The sequence below is a fragment of the Podarcis vaucheri genome (assembly GCF_965113315.1).
Source record: "Podarcis vaucheri genome assembly, chromosome: 6".
Lineage (NCBI taxonomy): Eukaryota > Metazoa > Chordata > Lepidosauria > Squamata > Lacertidae > Podarcis > Podarcis vaucheri.
In genome coordinates, this window is record NC_138764.1 from 69,358,944 (window position 1) to 69,382,500 (window position 23,557).

Below are 23,557 nucleotides of genomic sequence, written 5' to 3' on the forward strand. Positions count from 1 at the left end.
ACCAGTGCCTTGCATCTCTCTCTCCCTCTGATACTCTATTACTACTTGGCTGCTATGCCATTGGGGATTTAACCAAGAACAGATACTTCAGGGTTAACTTTTCAGTGGCTTATTTTTTGAGTGGGAGGATACGTTGCTAAGTTCCTCCTTTCCTAATTGTTTTTTAAGTTGATTCTAGCAGTCAAGATTCCAGAGTCTGCCTAGACTGTGGGAGAGATGCCCATTATACTAGAACACTTCAACATCATCAAACTGCTGCCAACAATGTTTCCTGTGGAACATTGGTTTTAATATTGTGTTATTCCTCCAAACCCAGATGTTCAGGATCCTGTTAGGTGATTCTTAGCCCAACTGGGGTCATGCCTAGTCTATAAGTACTATGGCATCATGCCCAGAACGCCACGTAATGAGATGTACTCTACTGTTCTGTACTATCCAGGAAGATTCTCTGAAATAGATCTAAGCAGTAGGTAATTTAAGATTACACCTGTTATATAAGTGCTGAATTGTCATTACTAATTCCTAGTGTACAGAGACCTTGGATGCTTTTTATTTTACATTTAATTTCTCTCTCTCTTATTAAAAAATGGTTTAAACATCCTTTAAAAATTGGATCTAGTTGGATTTTATTGGAAAACACTGATGTCCTAGATCTGGAAGGCTTCAATAATTCGTTAGGTTGGCATGCGTATTTGTGGTATGACAAGGGGAAAACACATGGAATGTTTAAAAACCATATTGTCAGAAAAGCAATATATATGGTCTGGAAAAAATACAAAGACTTATTGGAAAGTAAAACTCCGAGGTGGATTTCACCAATAGAGGCCAAAGCTCGGAAAACACCCAATATGGAGGCATACTGGCCGAAATATTGGGAAATAATAGAAAACATTGGAGGTAATTGGAGGTTGCAGAGCTTTGAAAAATTAAAGGATAAGGTGCAAAATTGGCTACACTATGCCCAAATTAATGAGGTTTTCAAGCTAGATAAAAAAACAGGATTCCAGGTGGAAAAATCGAAACTTGAGACAGAGTTGTTAGAACCAAAGACCAAGGTATTATCGAGAATGTACAACTTGCTGCTTAAATGGAATACTCAGGATGAGACAGTTAAATCAGCCATGATAAAATGGGCTCAAGACATTGGTTACAATATTATGTCTGAGGACTGGGAAAGGTTATGGACCACCGGTATGAAGTTTACGGCATGTAATGCCTTGAAAGAAAACATTATGAAAATGGTATACAGGTGGTACATGACCCCAGTCAAGCTTGCTAAGATATACCATTTGTCTGATAATAAATGTTGGAAATGCAAGGAGGCTGAAGGGACATTCTTTCACCTCTGGTGGACTTGTCCAAGATTGAAGGCCTTCTGGGAAATGATCTATAACGAGTTAAAAAAGGTGTTCAAGTACACCTTCCCCAAGAAACCAGAGGCCTTCCTTCTGGGCATTGTCGGCCAGAAGGTGTTAAAAAAGGATAGAACTTTCTTTATGTATGCTACAACAGCAGCAAGAATCCTTATCGCTAAGCACTGGAAGACCCAAGATTTGCCCACACTGGAGGATTGGCAGACGCAATTGATGAACTACATGGAACTAGCCGAGATGACTGCAAGGATCCGAGACTTGGGAGAAGAGGCAATGGAGGAGGACTGGAAAAAATTTAAAGACTATCTGCAAAAGTATTATAAGTTGTATGAATTATAAGTTGCCGTATGATTTGGAACGTTAGCCCCAGCAACGAAATTTAATTATCTATGAAATTGATAACATTCATGTAAGAATCAAAGTTTTAATTGGGTAAAAACGACATTATGTTATATTTTTAGAGTAAATGGAGAATAAGAGATTTAAACTTAAATTGCAACTGAAAATATAAAGAAACACACAAAACAAGGGTATAATTTGCTGATAACTTTATTATCAAGAATGCATTATGTGGGAGATGTGGGGAAGTCCAATGGAAATTTGAAATAAGTTGTTGAAATGGTTGTGATTTTCTGTTCTTTTTTTCTTTCTTTTTTCTTTCTATTCTGTCTATTCTTTTGTTCTTTCTGTAACTTGGAAAAAATGCAATAAAAATTATTATAAAAAATAAAAAATAAAAATTGGATCTAGTACACCCAAATTGAGTCACACAACTCAAACAGATTTATTTTTTGGTGTGTGTGTGTAATTTGTTGTATATATTTCAACAATCCTAAAGTTTAAGAGTTAGTAGCCCAGCTGTTGTAAAGGTTGTAAACAACCACATTGAAGAAGGTAACAGTGGTTACCCAGACCTCCTTACTGGTTGCGAAGAGGCCCCCATAACAGTTCAAGCTTCAGAGCTCCAAAAATGTAGGTCCACCACTGCCTACTGTATAAAGGTAAATTGGTATCCATTGCTCTACCCAACACTGGCATGTGGCCCCCTGGAAAGTTACAGTTGGGTTGAAGAAGCTCCCCCACACTTGCTTTACAGGATCTCTGACATGGAAGGCTGAGGCCACCCAGTGTCTGATATGGACCTCCTGCTTCTGCCACCTCCCTTTGCTGCAACAGTGTCCACTTTACTTTCCTTTTCCCATAGGTATGGATGGCAGCAATTCATTTATAAGCAACATGTACGCAGCCAGTGCTTTTTTCTGGGGGTACACAGGGGAATGCACCCCCCTAAACATTTTGTGAATCTAAATTTGACCTCATTGAGGGGCAGTATTTCAATATAAGTAGGAAAAAGACAGTGCCCCTAAACATTTTCTTAGGAAAAAAAGCACTGTACAGCATATAAGCTACAGTGTGTGTGTGTGTGTGTGTGTGTGAGAGAGAGAGAGAGAGAGAGAGAGAGAGAGAGAGAGAGAGAGAGACTATTTGTCTATTATTACCATAATAACCCCAAATGTTGAGAATCAAGCTGGCTCTTTTCTGCATAACTCTGCCTTCTCATCTTCATCTAGAGCTCCTTCATTAGTCATACTGGTCATGCTAGACACTTTTGGCACTGACTTTGAAAAAGATTAGAAAGAAAGAGAGAGAAGCACAAGGGTTTTTTTTGTATGATCCAGTATGTCTTGGAAGAATCATATAAACATACAAAGTTGCCCCATAGCTGAGTGGTTTAACAGTGGTACTCCAGGGTTTCCAACAAAGGTTGTTCCCAGATCTTTGTGGGTGGAGAAAGCAGGGATTGAAAAGGTTCCAGCATTGCAGGGGGGTGGACTAGATGTACAATCTTTGGGGTAGTATGTTCTGGGCCCGTATCACCAGTTGCTTCAGTTTCATCATGGGGAAGCCATGCACCTAGTGTAGGAAGAACAAAATGGCACACAACAGTGCTGCTAGTGAACCTAACGTGGTTCAGTCATTGGCACCACAGTGCTGAGTTTATTGGCATCTTGAATATTTGACTGGTCCATAGCTGCGCAGGCACTGGGCGTCACATGAACACCATGGTACAATTAGGGCGGATCTGGCTCACAAATCTGTATTAGAACACATTCAGAGTCGGAGGCCCACGACTGTAAAGTGGGGATTAACATATCTTAGAATGGCTTACTCTGTGGTATCAGAAAGCATAAACAGCACCACGTAATGCCAATGATAAATATGAAGTTTTGAAATATTCTACTAATTATGGGCATAAAAGTACTTTGGAGACTGATAACAACTCTGCGAGACTGTCAAGAGTTCCAAAAAGGATCTGAAAACTCACAGCAACACGTTTGTTGGCTCAGCTTCCCAAACATGTGCAACTTAGTCATGTCCACCCATTTGCCCTGAATCCCTGATATTATAACAAAAACATCCTCTGCTTCTGCACTTCAGTCTCTGCAAGCTCTTTGGGGTGGAAGTCATAAGCTTCTTGCACTTGAGCCTTGTGCTGTGTGTGGGGTCTATGCCTGGCAGATGTTAAACAATGATTTTTTTTAATAAAAAAAAATAGCCCACCTGGAGTAGGCAGCCTGGGATCTTCTCTGAAGTGAAACTTGATGCTTTTCAGCAAAGACACACCTCTTTCAGGGTGTTGTGCAAATTTCTCTATTTTAAACGTAGGGACAGGAAATATGAAATGGGACAGCCAGGATCCAAAGATCACGTAGGCCGAAGTTTATCAACTCTTGACAAACAGTAAATTAGAGGCTTGTGATGGAGCTGTTGCCACGAGTACCCTGAATTGTCAGAAGGTTGGACATTTGGGCAAGTTGCTGCCTCTATGCTACCAGGTTTTTGCAGCATAGACATTGCTCCCTCTGTCTGGAACAGCTCTGCAGGGTTTTTTTTCCCTCCTCCTCCTTGCTTCTCATGCTTGATTATTTCCTGACTCTGCAGTGGGATGGGTCTGCTGCAAAAGATTCTGGTTCTTTTTGCAGGACTGATCTTGGCCTTCTTTTTTTATTCGGGAAATGAAGACTTTAAGCCGGGTAAGTTGTTGTTGTTTTTAAGTAAAGACATTTTAAAATAAAAGCAGGGGGGAGACGGAGGGGGAGAAAGAGAAAGGAGTCACACTGGAATGGTTTTTATACAGGAACTGGTGCAAGCCTAAAACGAAACATGTCTGGGCGTTGCTTGCATTGCCGATAATAGAAGGCTTTGCTTGGCAAGCCTTTGAAATACATCATGCAACAGGCAGGGCTATTTTTTTTTTCTTCCTGCAAACAGGTGTGGTTAGGAGGCTTGCCATTTGGATTCTCCATATTCTGTCTATTTCGAAAAGGATTGGGCTTTCTTTAAAGTTGCTTAATTGTACAATTGCTTCAAAAACTTCAAGAAAGCTGAACGTATGAAGTGGCTTGAAAAAGAAATGCATGTTCATGTTTAATTAGAGTAAAATAACAACAACAAAAATAAATGGCTGTCTTGGCATTCTGCATCCTTTTTGGAATGTTAGCAATTCTTATGACTGCTGGTTTCTTGGGAGAAGAATGCAGATTAGACTGGAAGATTGTTGGGACTGGGCAACTGATCGGCAGGCAGAAATGGCTGTTTCTCTTCTTGAGCTTCTTGCCCTTTTAGAGACTGATTTAGGATTGGGTGGTGTGTTTAATGCGATCTTTATAAATGGCTGTCCCTATATCTTGCTCTCCAGAAATGCTGAAAGGGAAGCGTGTGATTGTTACTGGGGCAAGCACTGGAATCGGTGAGCAGATGGCATACCACCTGGCACGCATGGGCTCCCACATACTGATCACAGCGCGAACAGAAGCCAAGCTCCAGAAAGTAAATGTCATATACTCATATATGCATGCCTTTTACTGGGCATGCTTCTGTAGAGTCACCTGCACACACAGGTGATAGATAATGTGTAACCCCATGAATGTAAAATTCATATTTATGTGCATTGGGATAAACATTCACATACAGGTGACGATAAATTGCCAAACCTGACAGGAAGGAAGGGAGAGTCGTATGCTTTACTAAAATTCAGATTTATATAAATTTATTTATTTCCAGATGCAATTTAGGTTTTGCAGTTTTACCACCAGCAGAGTGTGAATGCATGTCTCAATTTACAGGAATATCAATTTACAGGAATATCAATGCATTTGCTCATAAAAATGGAAGAGAGAGGCAGTAGGTGCCGTTACAGAAGTGTGACTCATGGGAAAAGGGATCCACATATAAGGGCATTCAAAAATTATGAAAGAAAAGATAAAAATTTGGAGAATTCTTGGTGGGTTGCATGCAGGCCTTTTCTTATGCTTACATTACTTTCAGGTTGGTTATGGGATGTTTCTGAGCATTTTTTCCCTTTCATTCTGCAAATCCTCTCTCCAGTGGTCTGTACTCTGCAGCATTCCTGGGTGCCTGCATTTCCTGAAAAAGCCATGATGTCCTTGGCTGCACTTTTCTGTAAGCTTGGGAAAGCGGGGAGGCTCCTGGCAGCTATTGGCTGTTGTTGTTTGAAAAGTAAAGGGTTTTAATTTTATTTTTTCCTTTTAAAGAAACCATTGAAAAATGATTTTTAAAGGACTTCCTTCAAAAAACAAAACAAAAAAAACACCAAATCAGTGATCACACTGTTCTCTGTGCCTTGGCAGCGAGCCCTCCTGGCTTCCTATGTTTCAATTCAAACTCAGGGGAAGAAATCATGCAGTAACATCCCCCCATGGGCCTTTACCAGATCAGGAAGTGCAGGCTGCTGGGAAGACTGTGGAGCTCTGGAGAAACATTTCATGGAAAGAAAAACACAAGACGCACCCACAGCCACTTTGCAGTGATAAGATAAGCCTGACCCCTCATCCACTCAAATTCTAAATCCTAAAGTGAGAAAGAGGCGGGACGGTGGAAGTCTCTTCTGCAATGGAAGAATACTTTTTCAGAACCTGAAGAACAGAGAGTTCAGTACACAGCACTAGGAAAAACCACCCAAGGGTCACCATGCATGTCAATAATGACAAACAGCAGTGTGAGAAGTACAGATGTGGGAAGATTATTGCCCTAGAGTGGAAAAAGAAACAACCCAGGGGGTTTTATAGACAATAGACAATAGCAACCCACACAGCGACTTGAAATGCTGGAACTCAACTCCATTTGTTCCTATTTGCACCCTTAGCCAGGCAAGAAGAGGCAGTGTGTATTAGGTTCATTAAGGGCCACAACTTTATTTGTGTTTTATACAACAAATTCACAGTGAGACTGGAAGCTGTGCAGCCCTAAGGCCTGCCCCTCCTAACCTGAATTGTTCACATTGCTCCCGACATACACATATTTGTATGCAACGTCGCCTAATATCTTTTCAAGCATTTTCTCCCAACGTTTTAGAGCATTCGGGCTCATCCTGCCATGATCACACAGAGCTGTGGTCATTGCCTCTGCTTCGCTTCTGGCCACTAAGCCAAGCTGATGAACTTGCACTGTCTGAGTAGAGAACAGGGCATTGGCAATGCCATTATCCAATTCTGGGATATGGCAGGCAAGAAGCAGTACTATAAAGATAAGGCACCATAGTGTAAATGACTTCACCAAACCCTTCTGATTTCAGAGTTAGGAGATTAACAACATGCCCTTTTGCAAGATTGTCAAGCCAGAAATGGGACGTGGAGTTGGCGAACAATCAGACACTGCCATCATTTCAAAGAATTCTAAAAATCTGAGGTCCTGTGATTGCATGTTAGAGCGGGATGGGAATGCCTGTTGGCCTGCTCCTTGGTTGGTTGCCTTTGCCATTAATCCATGCGTAGGCAAACTCAGCCCTCCAGATGTTTTGGGACTACAACTCCCATCATCCCTAGCTAACAGGACCAGTAGTCAGGGATGATGGGAGTTGTAGTCCCAAAACATCTGGAGGGCTGAGTTTGTCTATGCCTGCATTAATCTATCCCTTCTTGAGACCCATTAAGTTTAACAACATCCAGCAATACCAGTCCCTGGACTCTTATGCTCCACAAGCAGCTATATTTTCCCCAAACCCCAGTTGTGCTAGAACAACTGTTTACAGGGGGAGTTAACCACCAAGGACGCAGGGGTTAAGCCTGGGACCTTTTGCCAGTGTAATCTGTGCATTAGCACTGAGCCAATGCCTGCTTGGAGCTGTTAGGATAGTGTTGGTACAGCCAAAGTCTTGCAGCACAGGAGGGGGGGAAACCTCTTTGCCAGCAGCGCCCAACATGCTCCATCACTCACTGCAAAGTCAAGGAAGAAGGGCTGGTGAGGGGTGGAGTGATTCCTTCATTGATGTGGCTTCAGCCTTGAAGCCGGTGTGCCCACTTGCATGCATGCATCTGCATGTCTAGTGTCGAGCTTGCTTCTTTCTGGCACGGGCGCACTGCCTTTCCTCCAGCCACTCATGGGAACACAGGAAGTTGCCACTGGTCCATCTAGCTCAGCACTGTCTCCATCAGGGATAGCCAGCATGGAGCCCCCCAGATCATCCTTGAACATCCATCATCCTTGAACATTGGATGATGGGATCTGTAGCCGACAACATCTGTTGGGGGCAGCACATTGACTACCCCAGCTGTTGTTCAACTACAACTCCCATCATCCCTCACTAGCAGGACCAGTGGTTGTGGATGATGGGAATTGTAGTTCAAAAAACAGCTAGAGACCCAAGTCTGGGAAACCCTGCACCAGACTTTCAGCCTAGCAAGTTTTGGTAGAAGTGGGTCCAAGCTAGGAATCTTTATCTTTGTACACTGACTGAATTACTTAACAGAAAAGGTAACAAAGCCTATGATAGGGTTAACTACTGCAACTACGCCAGCACTCTATGCTTAGTACATACTTATGCATCACCTTTGCTTAGATTTTAATAGCCTTTATATTTAAATTATTTGTTATATTGTAAAGAAGAATGTCCCCTTCATGGATCACTGCCTTGCCATGGCGAAGGGGCTTGAATAACTCAGAGAAGCTATGAGCTATACCGTGCAGGGCCACCCAAGATGGACAGGTCATAGTGGAGAGTTTTGACCAAACGTGATCCACCTGGAGCAGGAACCGGCAAGCTACTCCAGTATCCCTGCCAAGAAAACTCCATGGACAAAGACAACAGGCATATAAAAGTTATGACGCTGGAAGATGAGCCCCTCAGGTCGGAAGGCGTCCAACATGCTACTGAGGAAGAGCGGAGGACAAGTACAAGTAGATTCAGAGCTGATGAAGCGGCTGGGCCAAAGCCGAAAGGACGCTCAGTTGCGGATATGCCTGGAAGCGAAAGGAAAGTCCAATGCTGTAAAGAAAAATATTGCATAGGAACCTGGAATGTAAGAACCATGAACCTTGGTAAGTTGGATGTGCTCAAAAATGAGATGGCAAGAATAAATATTGACATCCTGGGCATCAGTGAACTAAAATGAACGGGAATGGGTGAATTCAGTTTGGATGACCATCACATCTACTACTGTGGGCAAGAATCCTGTAAAAGAAATGGAGTGGCCCTCATAGTCAACAAAAGAGTGTCAAAAGCTGTACTGGGATGCAATCTCAAAAATGATAGAATGATCTCGATACGAATCCAAGGCAGACCTTTTAACATCACAGTAATCCAAGTTTATGCACCAACCACTGGTGCTGAAGAAGCTGAAATTGACCAATTCTATGAAGACTTACAACAACTCATAGAAATGACACCAAAGAAGGATGTTCTTCTCATTATAGGGGATTGGAATGCTAAAGTAGGGAGTCAAGAGATAAAAGAAACAACTGGCAAGTTTGGCCTTGGAGTTCAAACGAAGCAGGGCAAAGGCTAATAGAGTTCTGCCAAGAGAACAAGCTGGTCATCACAAACACTCTTTTCCAACAACACAAGAGACGACTCTACACATGCACATCACCAGATGGGCAGCATCGAAATCAGATTGATTATATTCTCTGCAGCCAAAGATGGAGAAGCTCTATACAGTCAGCAAAAACAAGACCTGGAGCTGACTGTGGCTCAGATCATCAGCTTCTTATAGCAAAATTCAAGCTTAAACTGAAGAAAGTAGGGAAAACCACTGGGCCAGTAAGATACAATCTAAATCAAATCCCTTATGAATACACAGTAGAAGTGAGGAACAGGTTTAAGGATTTAGATTTGGTGGACAGAGTGCCTGAAGAACTATGGATGGAGGCTCGCAACATTATACAGGAGGCAGCAACTAAAACCATCCCAATGAAAAGGAAATGCAAGAAAGCAAAGTGGCTGTCCAACAAGGCCTTACAAATAGCGGGGGAGAGAAGGCAAGCAAAATGTGAGGGAGATAGTGAAAGATACAGGAAATTGAATGCAGAGCTCCAAAAAATAACAAGGAGAGTCAAGAAGGCCTTCTTAAATGAGCAATGCAAAGAAATAGAGGAAAACAATAGAATGGGAAAAACCAGAGATCTGTTCAAGAAAATTGGAGATATGAAAGGAACATTTCGTACAAAGATTTCCATAATAAAAGACAAAAGTGGAAAGGACCTAACAGAAGCAGAAGCCATCAAGAAGAGGTGGCAAGAATACACAGAGGAACTGTACCAGAAAGAAATGGATGTCTCGTATACCCCAGGAAGCGTGGTTGCTGACCTTGAGCCAGACATCCTGGAGAGTGAAGTCAAATGGGCCTTGGAAAGCACTGCTAATAACAAGGCCAGTGGAAGTGATGATATTCCAGCTGAACTCTTTAAAATTTTAAAAGATGATGCTGTTAAGGTGCTACACTCAATATTCCAGCAAATTTGGAAAACTCAGCAGTGGCCAGAGGATTGGAGAAGATCAGTCTACATCCCAATCCCAAAGAAGGGAAGTGCCAAAGAATGCTCCAACTACTGCACAATTGCACTCATTTCACACGCTAGCAAGGTGCTTAAAATTCTACAAGGCAGGCTTAAGCAGTATGTGGACCGAGAACTCCCAGAAGTGCAAGCTGGATTTCGAAGGGGCAGAGGAACCAGAGACCAAATTGCAAACATGCGCTGGATTATGGAGAAAGCTAGAGAGTTCCAGAAAGACATCTACTTCTGTTTCATTGACTATGCAAAAGCCTTTGACTGTGTGGACCACAGCAAACTATGGCAAGTTCTTAAAGAAATGGGAGTGCCTGATCACCTCATCTGTCTCCTGAGAAATCTCTATGTGGGACAAGAAGCTACAGTTAGAACTGGATATGGAACAGCTAATTGGTTCAAAATTGGTAAAGGAGTACGGAAAGGCTGTATATTGTCTCCCTGCTTATTTAACTTATATGCAGAATTCATCATGTGAAAGGCTGGGCTGGATGAATCCCAAACCGGAATTAAGATTGCCGGAAGAAATATCAACAACCTCAGATATGCAGATGACACAACCTTGATGGCAGAAAGTGAGGAGAAATTAAAGAACCTATTAATGAGGGTGAAAGAGGAGAGCGCAAAATATGGTCTGAAGCTCAACATCAAAAAAACGAAGCTCATGGCCACTGGGCCCATCACCTCCTGGCAAATAGAAGTGGAAGAAATGGAGGCAGTGAGAGATTTTACCTTCTTGGGCTCCATGATCACTGCAGATGGTGACAGCAGTCACGAAATTAAAAGACGCCTGCTCCTTGGGAGAAAGGCGATGGCAAACCTAGACAGCATCTTAAAAAGCAGAGATATCACCTTACCAACAAAGGTCCGTATAGTTAAAGCTATGGTTTTCCCAGTAGTGATGTATGGAAGTGAGAGCTAGACCATCAAGAAGGCTGATCGCCGGAGAATTGATGCTTTTGAATTATGGTGCTGGAGGAGACTCTTGAGAGTCCTGTGGATTGCAAGAAGATCAAACCTATCCATTCTGAAGGAAATCAGCCCTGAGTGCTCACTGGAAGGACAGATCGTGAAGCTGAGGCTCCAATACTTTGGCCACCTCATGAGAAGAGAAGACTCCCTGGAAAAGACCCTGATGTTGGGCAAGATTGAGGGCACAAGAAGAAGGGGATGACAGAGGACGAGATGGTTGGACAGCGTTCTCAAAGCTACAAACATGAGTCTGACCAAACTGTGGGAGGCAGTGGAAGACAGGAGCGCCTGGTGTGCTCTAGTCCATTGGGTCACGAAGAGTCGGTCATGATTAAACGACTAAACAACAACAACAAAGAAGAATGCAAAAACTAGGTACTAGAGAGCCAGTGACACTTACAATTAAGTCTGTCAAACTGGAATAATGAAGAGGATTTTCCACCTGCCCTGATTATAGAAAATCCAATGGTCTCCTGAATATTGTTGCAGACTTTAAAATGCAGTTCTTGCTCAATACAAAATATGGTCATGATTACAGACACATTTTTAGGACTTCCAATACATTTGTAAAAGCAAGCTAGAAGCCTGACATGGCTGTGACAGCAGCTGTTGCGGTGACACCAGTAAGGGATAAAGTTCTAAAGCCAGAGCCCATACCCAGAATTTGCAAGTTCATTTTAAGAATGTTCAAGCCCATTTTGCTTCATTTTGATTTTTACAAATGAGAAATTCGGTGTTCTTGCAGCTGGAAACTTTGATGAAGCTGCTTTTTCCATTGGAAATTCCCCACTAATAATGCTGACCCTTTAAGCACACAGCCTGCACCCCACCCCCGAAAAAATGTTGTGCTCAGAGTATTCTGGTAAGCTGAACTAGCCAGCTGTTTCCTTGCAATGCTGCATAGCATAGGAATTTAATTTGCTGGGCTGCAAAAGGGGCTGAAAGGGCAACGAGTCTCCAGAATTCTCCTTTCCTCTTTGTTTCAGGTGGTTGCTCAGTGCTTGGAGCTCGGGGCAGCATCTGCCAGCTACATAAATGGCAGCATGGAAGACATGGCATTCGCTCAGTCTGTGGTGAAGAAAGCAGAGGAATTGTGGGGTATGCTTACTTTATAAGGACATCAGAAGTGCTGTGCTGGATCAGACCAAAAGCCTATCAAGTCCAGGGCCCTGTTTGCCACAGTGGTCAACCAATAATAATAATAATAATAATAATAATAATAATAATAATAATAATACCTTTATTGTCAATGTACAACCTGTGTACAATGAAATTAACCGAGCCTCCCCCCCCGACAAACACTCAATCTCATTGCAGTCTATGTGCTTGTCACACAACACACCAACCCCAAATGTCAGTTGCACTATATTATTTTCCATTCAGCAGCCTAACAGCCCATGGATAGAAACTGTTTTTTAGCCTGTTGATATGACTGATTATACTTCTATATCTCCTACCCGAAGGTAGAAGATTAAAGAGGTGCTGGCTGGGGTGTGAATCGTCCCTGAGAATTTTTCTTGCTCTCCTAAGGCAACGATCCCTTGCGATGTCATCTAGCGGGCTCAGGGGACAGCCCATGATATCATGTGCTGTGTTCACCATCCTCTGTAAAGACTTTGTGTCCGTGGCTGTCAAGCCAACATACCACACTGTGATACAATATGAGAGGACACTTTCTATTGTGGACCAGTAGAAGGAGGTCACCAGCTGTTGTTTAACATTGTTCTTTTGCAAGACCCTGAGAAAATCGAGTCTCTGTTGGGCCTTCCTAACCACCTGAGTTATATTGTTTTTCCAAGTGAGGTCTTCACTAAGGTAAACTCCCAGGAATTTAAAGGAAGAGACACTCTCCACACCAGATACCCATAGGGAGCTCATATGCAGGACATGAAGATAATAGCCCTCTCCCACTCATGATCTCATCAATCAATATTCAGGGGTAGACTGCCACAGAACCTGGAGCTTCTACACAGCCATCATAAATTGATAGCCTTATCCTCCATAATGGATTGTTTGGTCACCTTTTAAAGCTGTTGGTGATCATTCATCACTACATCTTGTAGCAACAAATTCCAGAAATTAATAGTGGAAAGTTTAGTGGGTCAGAGCAATGCAGGAAACTCAACCCTGCCATCAAGTGCCTCGCAACTCACTCCTGCTGTATGTCTGTCCACACTGGCGCAGCACCTATGGGTGCTTCCAGGAGGTGTTTATTGTGGGATGAGCACTCCCCGTAGCTGCAGATTTTTCACAGCATCCACATTGGCACCAGTGCCAGCCTGTTCTCCTCTATTTAATCTAAGTGCATCCTTTCTAAGGAAAATAAAACCTGTTACCAACATCGTTAGAATATTAAGGCCCTGTGTGGAAGTGCTGTGTATTACAAGTAGAGAAAAGAAGAATCCCAAAATCATCCCTGTAAAAGCGTGGGAGGATAACGGACAAAACATTGGAATGCAGTGCTTATCTGTATTCCCTGTAATATATGAATGAATAAAATATTCCAGGGGAAAGGCAAGTTTGGAAGCAACGTGAATCTCACACATTCACTCAATTTGAAGAGATTCTTCTAAACCTGCTCCTCACAGTCCACTTGGATTTTCACAATGCTGAATACCGTAATTTGGTATCATTCACAACCTTGGTCACTGCAATGCTCACCCTAACTCCAAATCACAATAATGTGTTCCAATAGAACTCCTTGGTGGAACACTAGACTACTTACTCCCCTGTTTTTGTTAAAACTGCCCTTTTATGCCTAATATTTAGCTAATTAACACATACTACTATGTTGTGGCTTTGGTGAAGTACTTAATCAAAGAAAAGATGTCCTCAAATCTTCAGTTCCAAAATGGCCACTACCATAGTAGTATAAGCATCACTCATTAACCTGATAGAGAAAGCTAGTCCGAGTTCTGCTATGCTATTAAGTGCTCTTAAAGCTTTCCAAAGCTTTAAGCTCTGTTTTTGATTCTCATGGGCTGCAACTCTCTGTGAATCAGGAATGTGGAGCCTTCTGGCCCAGTACAACCCCAGTTGCTCACACTCACCAAACCATTTTGCAGAAGCTTTTGTGACATGATTGCATGGCTGACACACTGGGAACTGAACCATGGACCTCCCTAGCTAGAAGCACACAACTGGAAGTACTCCAAATCTACCTGAAGAGTTTGGCTCCAGTGTGAAGTGTTAACAGCCTTATATGCCCTGAATCAGGCACAGGCTTGTACGGAGCATCATAACTCACTGAAATATAGATGGCCTGATAGAAAACCTTGCCCAGCCTTACCTCTGCTGCAGATCAGAGCTAGATCACACCCAGGAAAATGTGAATCATTGCTTCAGGGTTGTCATTCTAACATTGTTTCCTTGAGATAACAAGCCTGTTGCAAGCACAAGCTGAGTCCAGAAACTCTGGACCAAACGCAGGAAAAAATGGCAATGACACAGCTGAGTCCTTCAGTTAGGCACCTCAAGTTATGCAGACACATGGGTCGGAACCAGGCGTTCAAGTATCTCTTCTTTTACAAATTAAACAGCATTGCTAGGATAGCTGATCAAGACAAACAATTCTAACAACCCTTTTCTGTTTTTAGGAGGTCTAGATATGCTTATTCTGAATCATGTTAGCCCTGCCTTCTTAAGCTATTTCAATAGTGATGTTGCGTATATGCAAAAGGTCCTGAATATCAATTTCTTAAGCTATGTGACCATGACAGTTGCATCTCTTCCCATGCTTAAGAACAGCGGAGGAAGCATCGTAGTGGTTTCATCCTTGGCAGGTGAGTACAAACAGCATTTGTGTGAAGTAGCTCTCAGCGGCCCTCAAAGCCTTAGGGCTCCTTAAAACATTTCTGATTTCCCTGCTATGATCGCCGTGCACGTTGATGACTGCGAACATGTATGACTGCACACTCAGCTGGTTGCAGCTTCCAATTGTGCGCACCCTCAGCCAACTCCAAAAAAGATCACGTGTGGTGATCAACTCACATCTTTAATGTGTTTTCTTACCTGAAATGCTCCCATTAATGAAAAAAAACATCTCTGAGCTGCTCACCTTGTTAAGCAATAGCAAGGCTAAGGAATTTTCCATAACAGTGATTCTGGTGACTGTTCTCCTTTGTAGGGTGCAAAACAAACCCGGTGTGAATTTATATGGATTGGTCTACTCAATTCTTCCATTGGCACTTCTGCCACGTGTGGTGATCAACTCACATCTTTAATGTGTTTTCTTACCTGAAATGCTCCCATTAATGAAAAAAAACATCTCTGAGCTGCTCACCTTGTTAAGCAATAGCAAGGCTAAGGAATTTTCCATAACAGTGATTCTGGTGACTGTTCTCCTTTGTAGGGTGCAAAACAAACCCGGTGTGAATTTATATGGATTGGTCTACTCAATTCTTCCATTGGCACTTCTGCAAGGATGGCTTCTAGTCCCTTCACCTCTCTCTTTGCTTGTGAGACAGGCCAGGGGCTAATTTTTGAATGTCTCCTGCCACTGCTCAGGGAACTGTATTCAAGTGTTCTACTATTGGTATCTCAATTGAATTTCATATATTCATAATAATCCTCATAGCAGCTTTACCCTAGCACAGGGGATGGGACTCTATAGTCCTCCAGGTGTTGCTAGACTACAACTCCCTTCAACCTTAGGTCCCGGTCAGGATGGCTAAGGGACAGGGATGATGGGAGTTGTAGTCCAGCAACCTCTGGAGGACTAAACTTTCTCCACTTGTGCCCTAAGCATTTGACAGGATCTCTGGGTCACAGTCCGGCAGCCTTGTGCTTTTATTAAGTGTGGTTCTGTACAATTCTTCATTGCATTTCTATCAGAGTGTTTCTGTTCTGCTTTAAAATTTCACAGGCTATAATCAGAGTTGCATATAACTGCTAATATACAAAACAGCCCTATAGAGGGGGTGGGGAGGGAGAAACAGTTCATCTTGAGAACTTTGAAAGATTTTGCAATATCTTTTTAAAAATTCTTACAAGGTCCAGTTATGCCATAAGTTCAAGTTTCTGAGTGCTTACATAACTTGGAAACATTTTATAAACAAAATAATAAGTAAACAAATGGAAGCAGGAAGGGGGAAAATATCTCTCACAGAGATGCAAGCAATGGTGGTTTTACTTTGCCACCTGCAGGATTAAAGTGGAATTCACCCATGACTGTACTATTGCTATACTGTATTTGCAGGCAAAGTTGCGTTCCCATTCACTGTTTACTATTCTGCAACAAAATTTGCCCTGGATGGGTTTTTCAGCTCCTTGAGGCAAGAATTTGCCATGAAGAACACCAACGTTTCCATCACACTCTGCGTCCTTGGACTCATCGATACAGGTACCATTTAACATTTTGAAACCTGACTATAAGGACCTGGCTTTCATTGGCAGGTTTGTGCTGTGCTCAAAATCCTTCAGATCTCAACGTCAACAACGTGAACGTAAATATGGATCGTTTGTTTATTGCCTTTTTTCTAATCTAAAACACCATAGATTGTAATGCCATGAAATTGCCAAGAAACGTCTTCTCAAGTAGGGCTTGCCCATAAATTATGTTTGGACAATGAAGCCAATGGATAAGGCGTGCAAATTGCTTCTGAAGTGAATATGCAAACTTTTGCATTAATGATGAAGTGTTATTTCTAACTCAAAGGCATCCATTTGCATCAGTAGAATATAAAATGGTTCCTCAGTTCTTCTCTATATATCATATATTATTTAGAAGAGAAGGAACAGTGCTGAAGAGAAGAGGGCAATGTTTAACGGTACATTTCTAGGTCTGGAATTGACTGTGAGCTTTCCTTCCCTCCAAACCATGTGATCTTCTTCGACTTCCTTTTACATAGAGACCCTTTTACATAAACACACACTTGCACTTGCACAAAGACACAAGAGTTACCATTGGAAACAGCCAGCACATGTAACTCAAAATTCCTGAGAACTTGAAAGAGTGATTTCTAACAAATCACTTGTCTAATGCACAAGTTGTAGGGATCCACTTGGGCCAAACCATGACCGGATGGCAACCACCACAAGCTGTAATGTTTCATCCTATGAAGGCAGTACCAAATATGGTCTACGGTACACTCCTGATGTGGAAACTGCCACTGCAATTAGTCATCTGAATTCCTCTGAAATCGTCTATTCTCACATACCACCCCCCACACTTGGAAATTCAGTGATGCACTACAGTGGTACCTCGGGTTAATTACTTAATTCGTTCCGGAGGTCTGTACTTAACCTGAAGCACCACTTTAGCTAATGGGGCCTCCTGCTGCTGCCGCGCCACCGGAGCACAATTTCTGTTCTCATCCTGAAGCAAAGTTCTTAACCTGAAGCAATATTTCTGGGAGTCTGTAACCTGAAGTGTATGTAACCTGAAGGGTATGTAACCCAAGGTACCACTGTATTTAGTGGAAACAAAACCAGGCAAAGTTTCCTATCAGCTCCACTAGACTGCAATCCTTTACACATTTATCTGAGGCTGAGCCCCATTAAACCTAATGGGGTTTACTTCTGAGTAGACAGGTATAAGCAGGGGTAGACAATCTAAGGCTGGATGTGGCCCAATCGCCTTCTCAATCCGGCCCACGGATGGTCCGGGAATCAGTGTGTTTTTACATGAGTAGAATGTGTCCTTTTATTTCAAATGCATCTCTGGGTTATTTGTGGGGCATAGGAATTCATTCATTTCCCCCCCCTCCCCCCAAAAAATATAGTCCTGCCCACCACATGGTCTGAGGGATGGTGGACCAGCCCACGGCTGAGAAAGGTTGCTGATCCCTGGGTATAATTCACTCTGCCCAGTAGGCACTTGTTGACTGACTTCTTGAACAGAGGGTACCTACTTAACTCGAGCTCCTTTTCTTCCCTTAGAAACAGCCATGAAAGCAACTTCTGGAGTGGTCCAGATCTCTGCAGCACCAAAGGAGGAATGTGCACTGGAAATCATTAAGGGAGGAGCCCTGCGCCAAAGGGAGATTTATTATGAATATTTATCTACAAGAATCCCTTTATTGATCCGGGACTGGGCTCCAAATCTCCTGGATTATATCATTCAGAGGAATTATAACGTTGAAAAACTGAAAGATTAAGTGCTCTTTAGCTTTTCTTATTTTATATATTAGCCACATTGAGTCCCTGTCAGGGAAAAAGGCGGGGTATAAATAAATATAATAGCACCTAGAACTTAAGAGCACTGAGAACTTAGTGCACTTGGAAATAAAGCTCTGCCCAAATTTCAGATTTGGCACCCACATACAAAAATCAAATGTGAAAATTTGAAGTCTTTGGGGTTCATTTTTGACAGAGCTAGTTTTGCTGATAAAAAGGTAAAGTTATAGGTTTGTATCCAAAGACGTCACTCAACTGACTGTAAGTTTTCCATTGACAGAGGAGGGAAGGGAGGGTTTTTTATGACAGCAACCCCTCCCAATCAGCATTCCCCCTCCCAATCTGCTGTGAGACCCTTCAGAGTAGATTTAGGGAGGCATGGGGATTAGAAGAAGGAAATTGATTTCCTTACTATATCACTTATGGAAGCCTTGTTGTCAGTTGAGAAACGACGATTGATACATCCCATGAGGTTTTGCACTTTAAAAAATAAACCAACGGAGAAACACTGAACTACCTAAATCCATATTTGAAAATGTTGTAAAAAAATGTGTCAGGGAAATATAAAGTTGATTTCTTGCAAGAAATTGTCTCCAAAATTTTAGCTCTAGCTGCCCAGAATGGGTACAAGGAGACGTAAAATTAAAGCTATATGTAAATATGTCTTTATATTGCTTTCCCTCCTCCCTCCAGAAAAAAAGACATTATTTCATTTTTAAAACCTGATCTTTAAAGTTATAACATACATATTATGCTACTGATTTTATTAAGGGATGGTTTTGTATTTATGGCCTTTTAAGCAATGTTTTTTGTGCATCCAATGGCTCCCTCATCTGGTGGATTAGATTCACAGGCACCATGATCTGAACACATGCCAGCGAGCTGAAACTAGGGCATGGCAGCTCTTGAAACCATGCTGTGCTTTAATATATTGCTTCTGCGTAAGAATTGTCTACTTTTAAAACTACTGTTATATAATCTTGTTGGTGGTTTATTTGAAGGGGGGAAGCAAGTTACACCACAGTTTAGCATTATTCAGGAAAACCTAACTGTAAATATGAGAAAATACTCTATTGTCCCACAGCCCCCACCACTCTGGAATGCCCTCCCAGTAGGGATTCCTGTATTTGAGCCCTACTTATTTTAGCCACTGTTCATTAGGTTGGCAATGTTCCTAATGTTACTATGATTTATCTTTGTCTAGATTTGTCTCTAACCAGTGTTAAATAGCCACGTGGCATCTTGATCTCAAGCTATCCTCTCCTCTCCAGAGAGTAAATATCATTATTAGGAAATGCACCTTATTTCAGAGTATTCTTGTCCCAGCAAATAGGCTTCCTATTCAGAGATTCAAATGAAGTAACTCCTATGGACTCCCGGTTCCTGTCCCCTGAATGACCAATATTTCATTCAAAGACTGACATTGCTCCTTAAAGTATTACTTGATTATATTTGAATAGAAAATGCAATGCTGCTTAATTTACCCCTAATTTCAAGGTGTTTTCGCTTTGATTATCTCTCATTCAGAAAGATTGTAACCCTCACTGTGAGGTCCAGGAACCATAAGGGGAAAGAGCATAGTTTTCTGATTCCCAGAAATATTAGGCATCCAGCAGTTTTTGTTCTGTCACATTTCTCCTAAAAGCTCAGCATGAGAAATGAGCTGTACTGAAAACACAGCTCTTCTCATTTTATTGTATCAAAGGCTTAGCTTAGGCAAATTGTTAGACTTGCAGCCTGAAAGCTTTCCTCATCAGGAAACAAAATTATTTTAAGCTTCTCCAACTGAGCCTGTGGAGAAATGAAGACCAATTGTTGGGCAAAGCTTGCTATTTGAACCCAGATGAACACAGAGCCAGATGAATCAGTGCAAAAGGGATTGATGGATGGGTTCATGGCAAAATGTGAAGGATTTTAAAGAAGAAGGGAAGGCCTAGAAAATGAAAGGGTTTGTTCTGTTGTCCCCCGGCACAGTAAAATCAATGCAAGTTTGAAGCTGTACAACTATGATTTGTCCTATTGGTGAGGTCAGAGATCAGAGGCATACGTTGCCTTCTGACACCATCAAAGCAAATAAAATCTCAGTTTGGTGGCAACTTGGGAAAATCTCCTGTCTGCTGTACAGCCATGGAGGAGAAACTTGATCAGCCAAACTTACCCGATTCTCACTCCCTGAAACCATTTGCAAACTAAAACACAACCATGCTTCAAAATTCACACTTCAAAATTTGTGGTGCAGTTCTCCAGCTAAGTAATGTGTACAAAAATGCACATAGTAGGGTAAAGTGTGAATAGCAATACATCTATTGGTGAAAAGAAGATACAGTGGTACCTCTGGTTAAGTAGTTAATTTGTTCCGGAAGTCTGCTCTTAACCTGAAACTGTTCTTAACCTGAAGCACCACTTTAGCTAATGGGGCCTCCTGCTGCCGCTGTGCCGCCGCTGCACAATTTCTGTTCTCATCCTGAGGCAAAGATCTTAACCTGAGGTAATATTTCTGGGTTAGCGGAGTCTGTAACCTGAAGCATATGTAACCTGAAGCATATGTAACCCAAGGTACCACTGTACAAAATTGCATTATATTAGCAGAAGTTGTTTTGTTTGTTTGTTCTGGAGCATTCCTAGCAAAAACTCTGCTCAGAGACAGAGCTTTTAAGCGCGGACCTGTGCCTGAAAAGAGCAGGGCAAAGGGTAAGCGTGGATAACCCCTATATTAAGCAAAATTCACACAAAAATGTTGATGAATTTTCATGAGGACTTATTTTGAAAAAATGCAAATTGACTTGGAAGTGTAAAGAACTGAGCTGAAAACTGGAAATTAGAAGCCAAGAGAAACCAGATTAACATCTTCACCCATTCCTACTCCCATATCACCTATTTATGCTGTCAAATCAAGACTCACTTCACTTTAGAGCACCCCAAATTTTATAGTACTCATATTTACACTACTACAATACTAATGTTATCACCTTGTTTGTTTGCCACTTTTGCCAGCCATTTCTAAGCCCTGCCTCTAGAGTTCGTTTTCCAATGTTCATGACTGGACTTAGACTTTGTTTTCAGTAGACTTCACCCTCTCTTTCAGTATCAGTATTGTGTTTTTATAGAAGGAAGAATGACAGGTAACATAATGGGATCCATCGGGTGAATATTGCTTTAAATAGTGAACTGGTTGGTGTGAACTTGCAAATCAGTCCCCAAGAAATTTTTCAATTAAACTGATGGGATTATGCAATGGAGGGAACTGGGCTCTTCTGTGACTGTGAGATGCTTGTCCTACAACTTCTCACAACCTACTACTGTAGGATTGTACACCAAGGAAAGTGCCTTCTAACTAAGGGCATACATTAAAATAATATCTACTAAAACAGTTGTCTGTGCTATTTTTTTCTCTCAATTGTGACATCCTAGTTATTGACTTTCCTTGGGACAGTTCACAAAGCGTTATATCCTTTCAGCACCAAAGGCCTATTTATTTCCCCAAGCCTTTATACAAAATATTAACTAAGATCAGTTTTAATCTGCTGCTATGGCTTCAAATTTTGCACCAATGGTCGTGATTTATATTTCATCTGGGTTTTTTTAATTTAATTTTTTTGTTGTCTTGATTTCATTACTGTTCTTTTTAGCATTAGCAATTGTGGGAGTGTTTGTAAGTAAAGGTGGGATAAATATTTAAACAAACAAACAAGCTAGAATTTGGCATAACACAGACACCATCTTCAGTGTTGCCAACAACCTGTAGAGGAAGAGGAAGAAGTAAATCCTGCTGTATTAAATGCAGCTCACTCCCAGGAAAGTGTGAACACTATTGCAGCCTAAGTTGGAAGTTTATAGTGTTGTTTTAAGTTGCTCATAGTATTATAGATACAGGGTGGGGGCAATGGACCACACTGACTAGTCTAAGAGCACTTTTTTTAAAAAAAATATCGAATTGTTGGCAGAAGTCAGAATGATGGAGGACTTCCTGGTTGAAAGCTCACAAAAGAAACCACTATTCTACTGCCACCTTAAAAGCTTGACTGTCACAATGCTTGAGAATGGATGAACGTTAATTTCTTCTCAAGTCAAGGAGTTCATAATCCAAAAGGTATCATGGCTGATGCCATTATATCATGGTTGACTCGGTCCCGGGGTGCAAACCACAGTCCCTTGGAACGAAGTACAGGCTCAAGGCGCCAAAACTGATAACAGAAATTCAGCAAAGAACTGTTGCTGCAGTCCCAACGATAGTGAAAGAAATACATTGACTGCCCAACCACAATGAGGTCAAACTATTATACCATGAACCTGCTTGCAGAGTTGTGGGCTTCCTGTCTCCTCCCTTGTCATATCAGAGTAAGCCAGCATGAGAGACAGAGAAAGAGAGGAACTAGGGTAAAGTGTTGTGGCTTATAGTTCCTGTTTTGTTTTGTTTTTTGCTTTTTTTAACGGAGCAGCAAAGTGAAGCCGCCCGAATGAAAATGACAGTTGCAGCATGTTAGTACTTGATAGCTAAATGGGCATCTTCTCGCTTGTGCCTCGGCAAGTGAAGAGCCAGGCTTCTCGGATCTTGTCGAGTTCACTCAGGCCCACCATGGAAAAGCAAAGGTAAGGACTTCCCTTGTTCGTAATGACCTTCCATTTTCGTTTGTGGGTTATAGAAAGCAAACGCAATCTACAAAAAGGAATGTTTTGCTTTTGAGCCTCTGACAACACAATTGACAACGTGCAGCCATAACATGAGCAGGCATTACTTCCTCTGATTAAACTGGTGTGTATGCAACCATGCCTGCAAGGGAAAGATAAAGGGCATCTGTGTTCATCCGAGGCAAATACTTCGGCCAAGACTGGAAGAAGGAAACCAATAATGTGATTAAAAGGCCTCAGCAGTGTGCCCAGTTTTGTGGGTTAAATAAAGAGAGCACTTCTCATCTTCATAGTCTGGTTTTAATCTAAGGTTTTTTCCAACCAGCTACAAAATAAAGTAATGGCATCTGGAGAAGGTAGGTAGTTCCTAAGCTCTCTGTGGGGTGGGGGGGGGGGACCTGTTGCATAAGTTTTTTTCGGGTACAGAATTAATTCATATGCCAGGCTGAATGGGCTTCAAAATCCTCGTTTAAAATATTGTCTAGTTTTAGACTTTGAAATGGATTGATTTTTGAAAATAAAGAACTGGTTATGTTTAGTATAAAATTACATTATATATGTGAACCTTCCACTTTTTAAAAGGAACTCGCAGGAAAAACCAAACAAACTATGACTGCAGTGGTGGTGGGCATTAAGAGGGAGTGAGGTGGTGATCGCCATAA

General features: G+C 41.8%; 2 protein-coding genes across 4 annotated transcripts in view; both read left to right on the forward strand.

Moving 5' to 3' along the window:
• Positions 1 to 3,813: 3,813 nt before the first annotated feature.
• Positions 3,814 to 21,634, forward strand: HSD11B1 (hydroxysteroid 11-beta dehydrogenase 1). Its single transcript, XM_082227671.1, has 6 exons — positions 3,814 to 4,408; positions 5,074 to 5,204; positions 12,137 to 12,248; positions 14,747 to 14,932; positions 16,348 to 16,491; positions 18,030 to 21,634. The coding sequence occupies exons 1-6, from the start codon at positions 4,321 to 4,323 to the stop codon at positions 18,245 to 18,247; spliced, it is 879 nt and encodes a 292-aa protein (XP_082083797.1). The 5' UTR covers positions 3,814 to 4,320; the 3' UTR covers positions 18,248 to 21,634.
• A 238-nt stretch (positions 21,635 to 21,872) lies between these two features.
• TRAF3IP3 (TRAF3 interacting protein 3) overlaps positions 21,873 to 23,557 on the forward strand; it is a 42,389-nt gene continuing 40,704 nt past the window's right edge. For 2 of the 3 annotated variants that reach the window (XM_082227657.1, XM_082227659.1), the window contains exon 1: positions 21,873 to 22,856. Coding sequence is in view for 1 of the 3 variants with exons in the window: in XM_082227655.1 (XP_082083781.1) it covers positions 23,236 to 23,251 (16 nt within the window). In the remaining 2 variants the exon portion in view is untranslated. Of the gene's footprint in view, positions 22,857 to 22,978; positions 23,252 to 23,557 lie in introns of those variants that run through there. The other variant, XM_082227655.1, reaches the window with a different exon arrangement.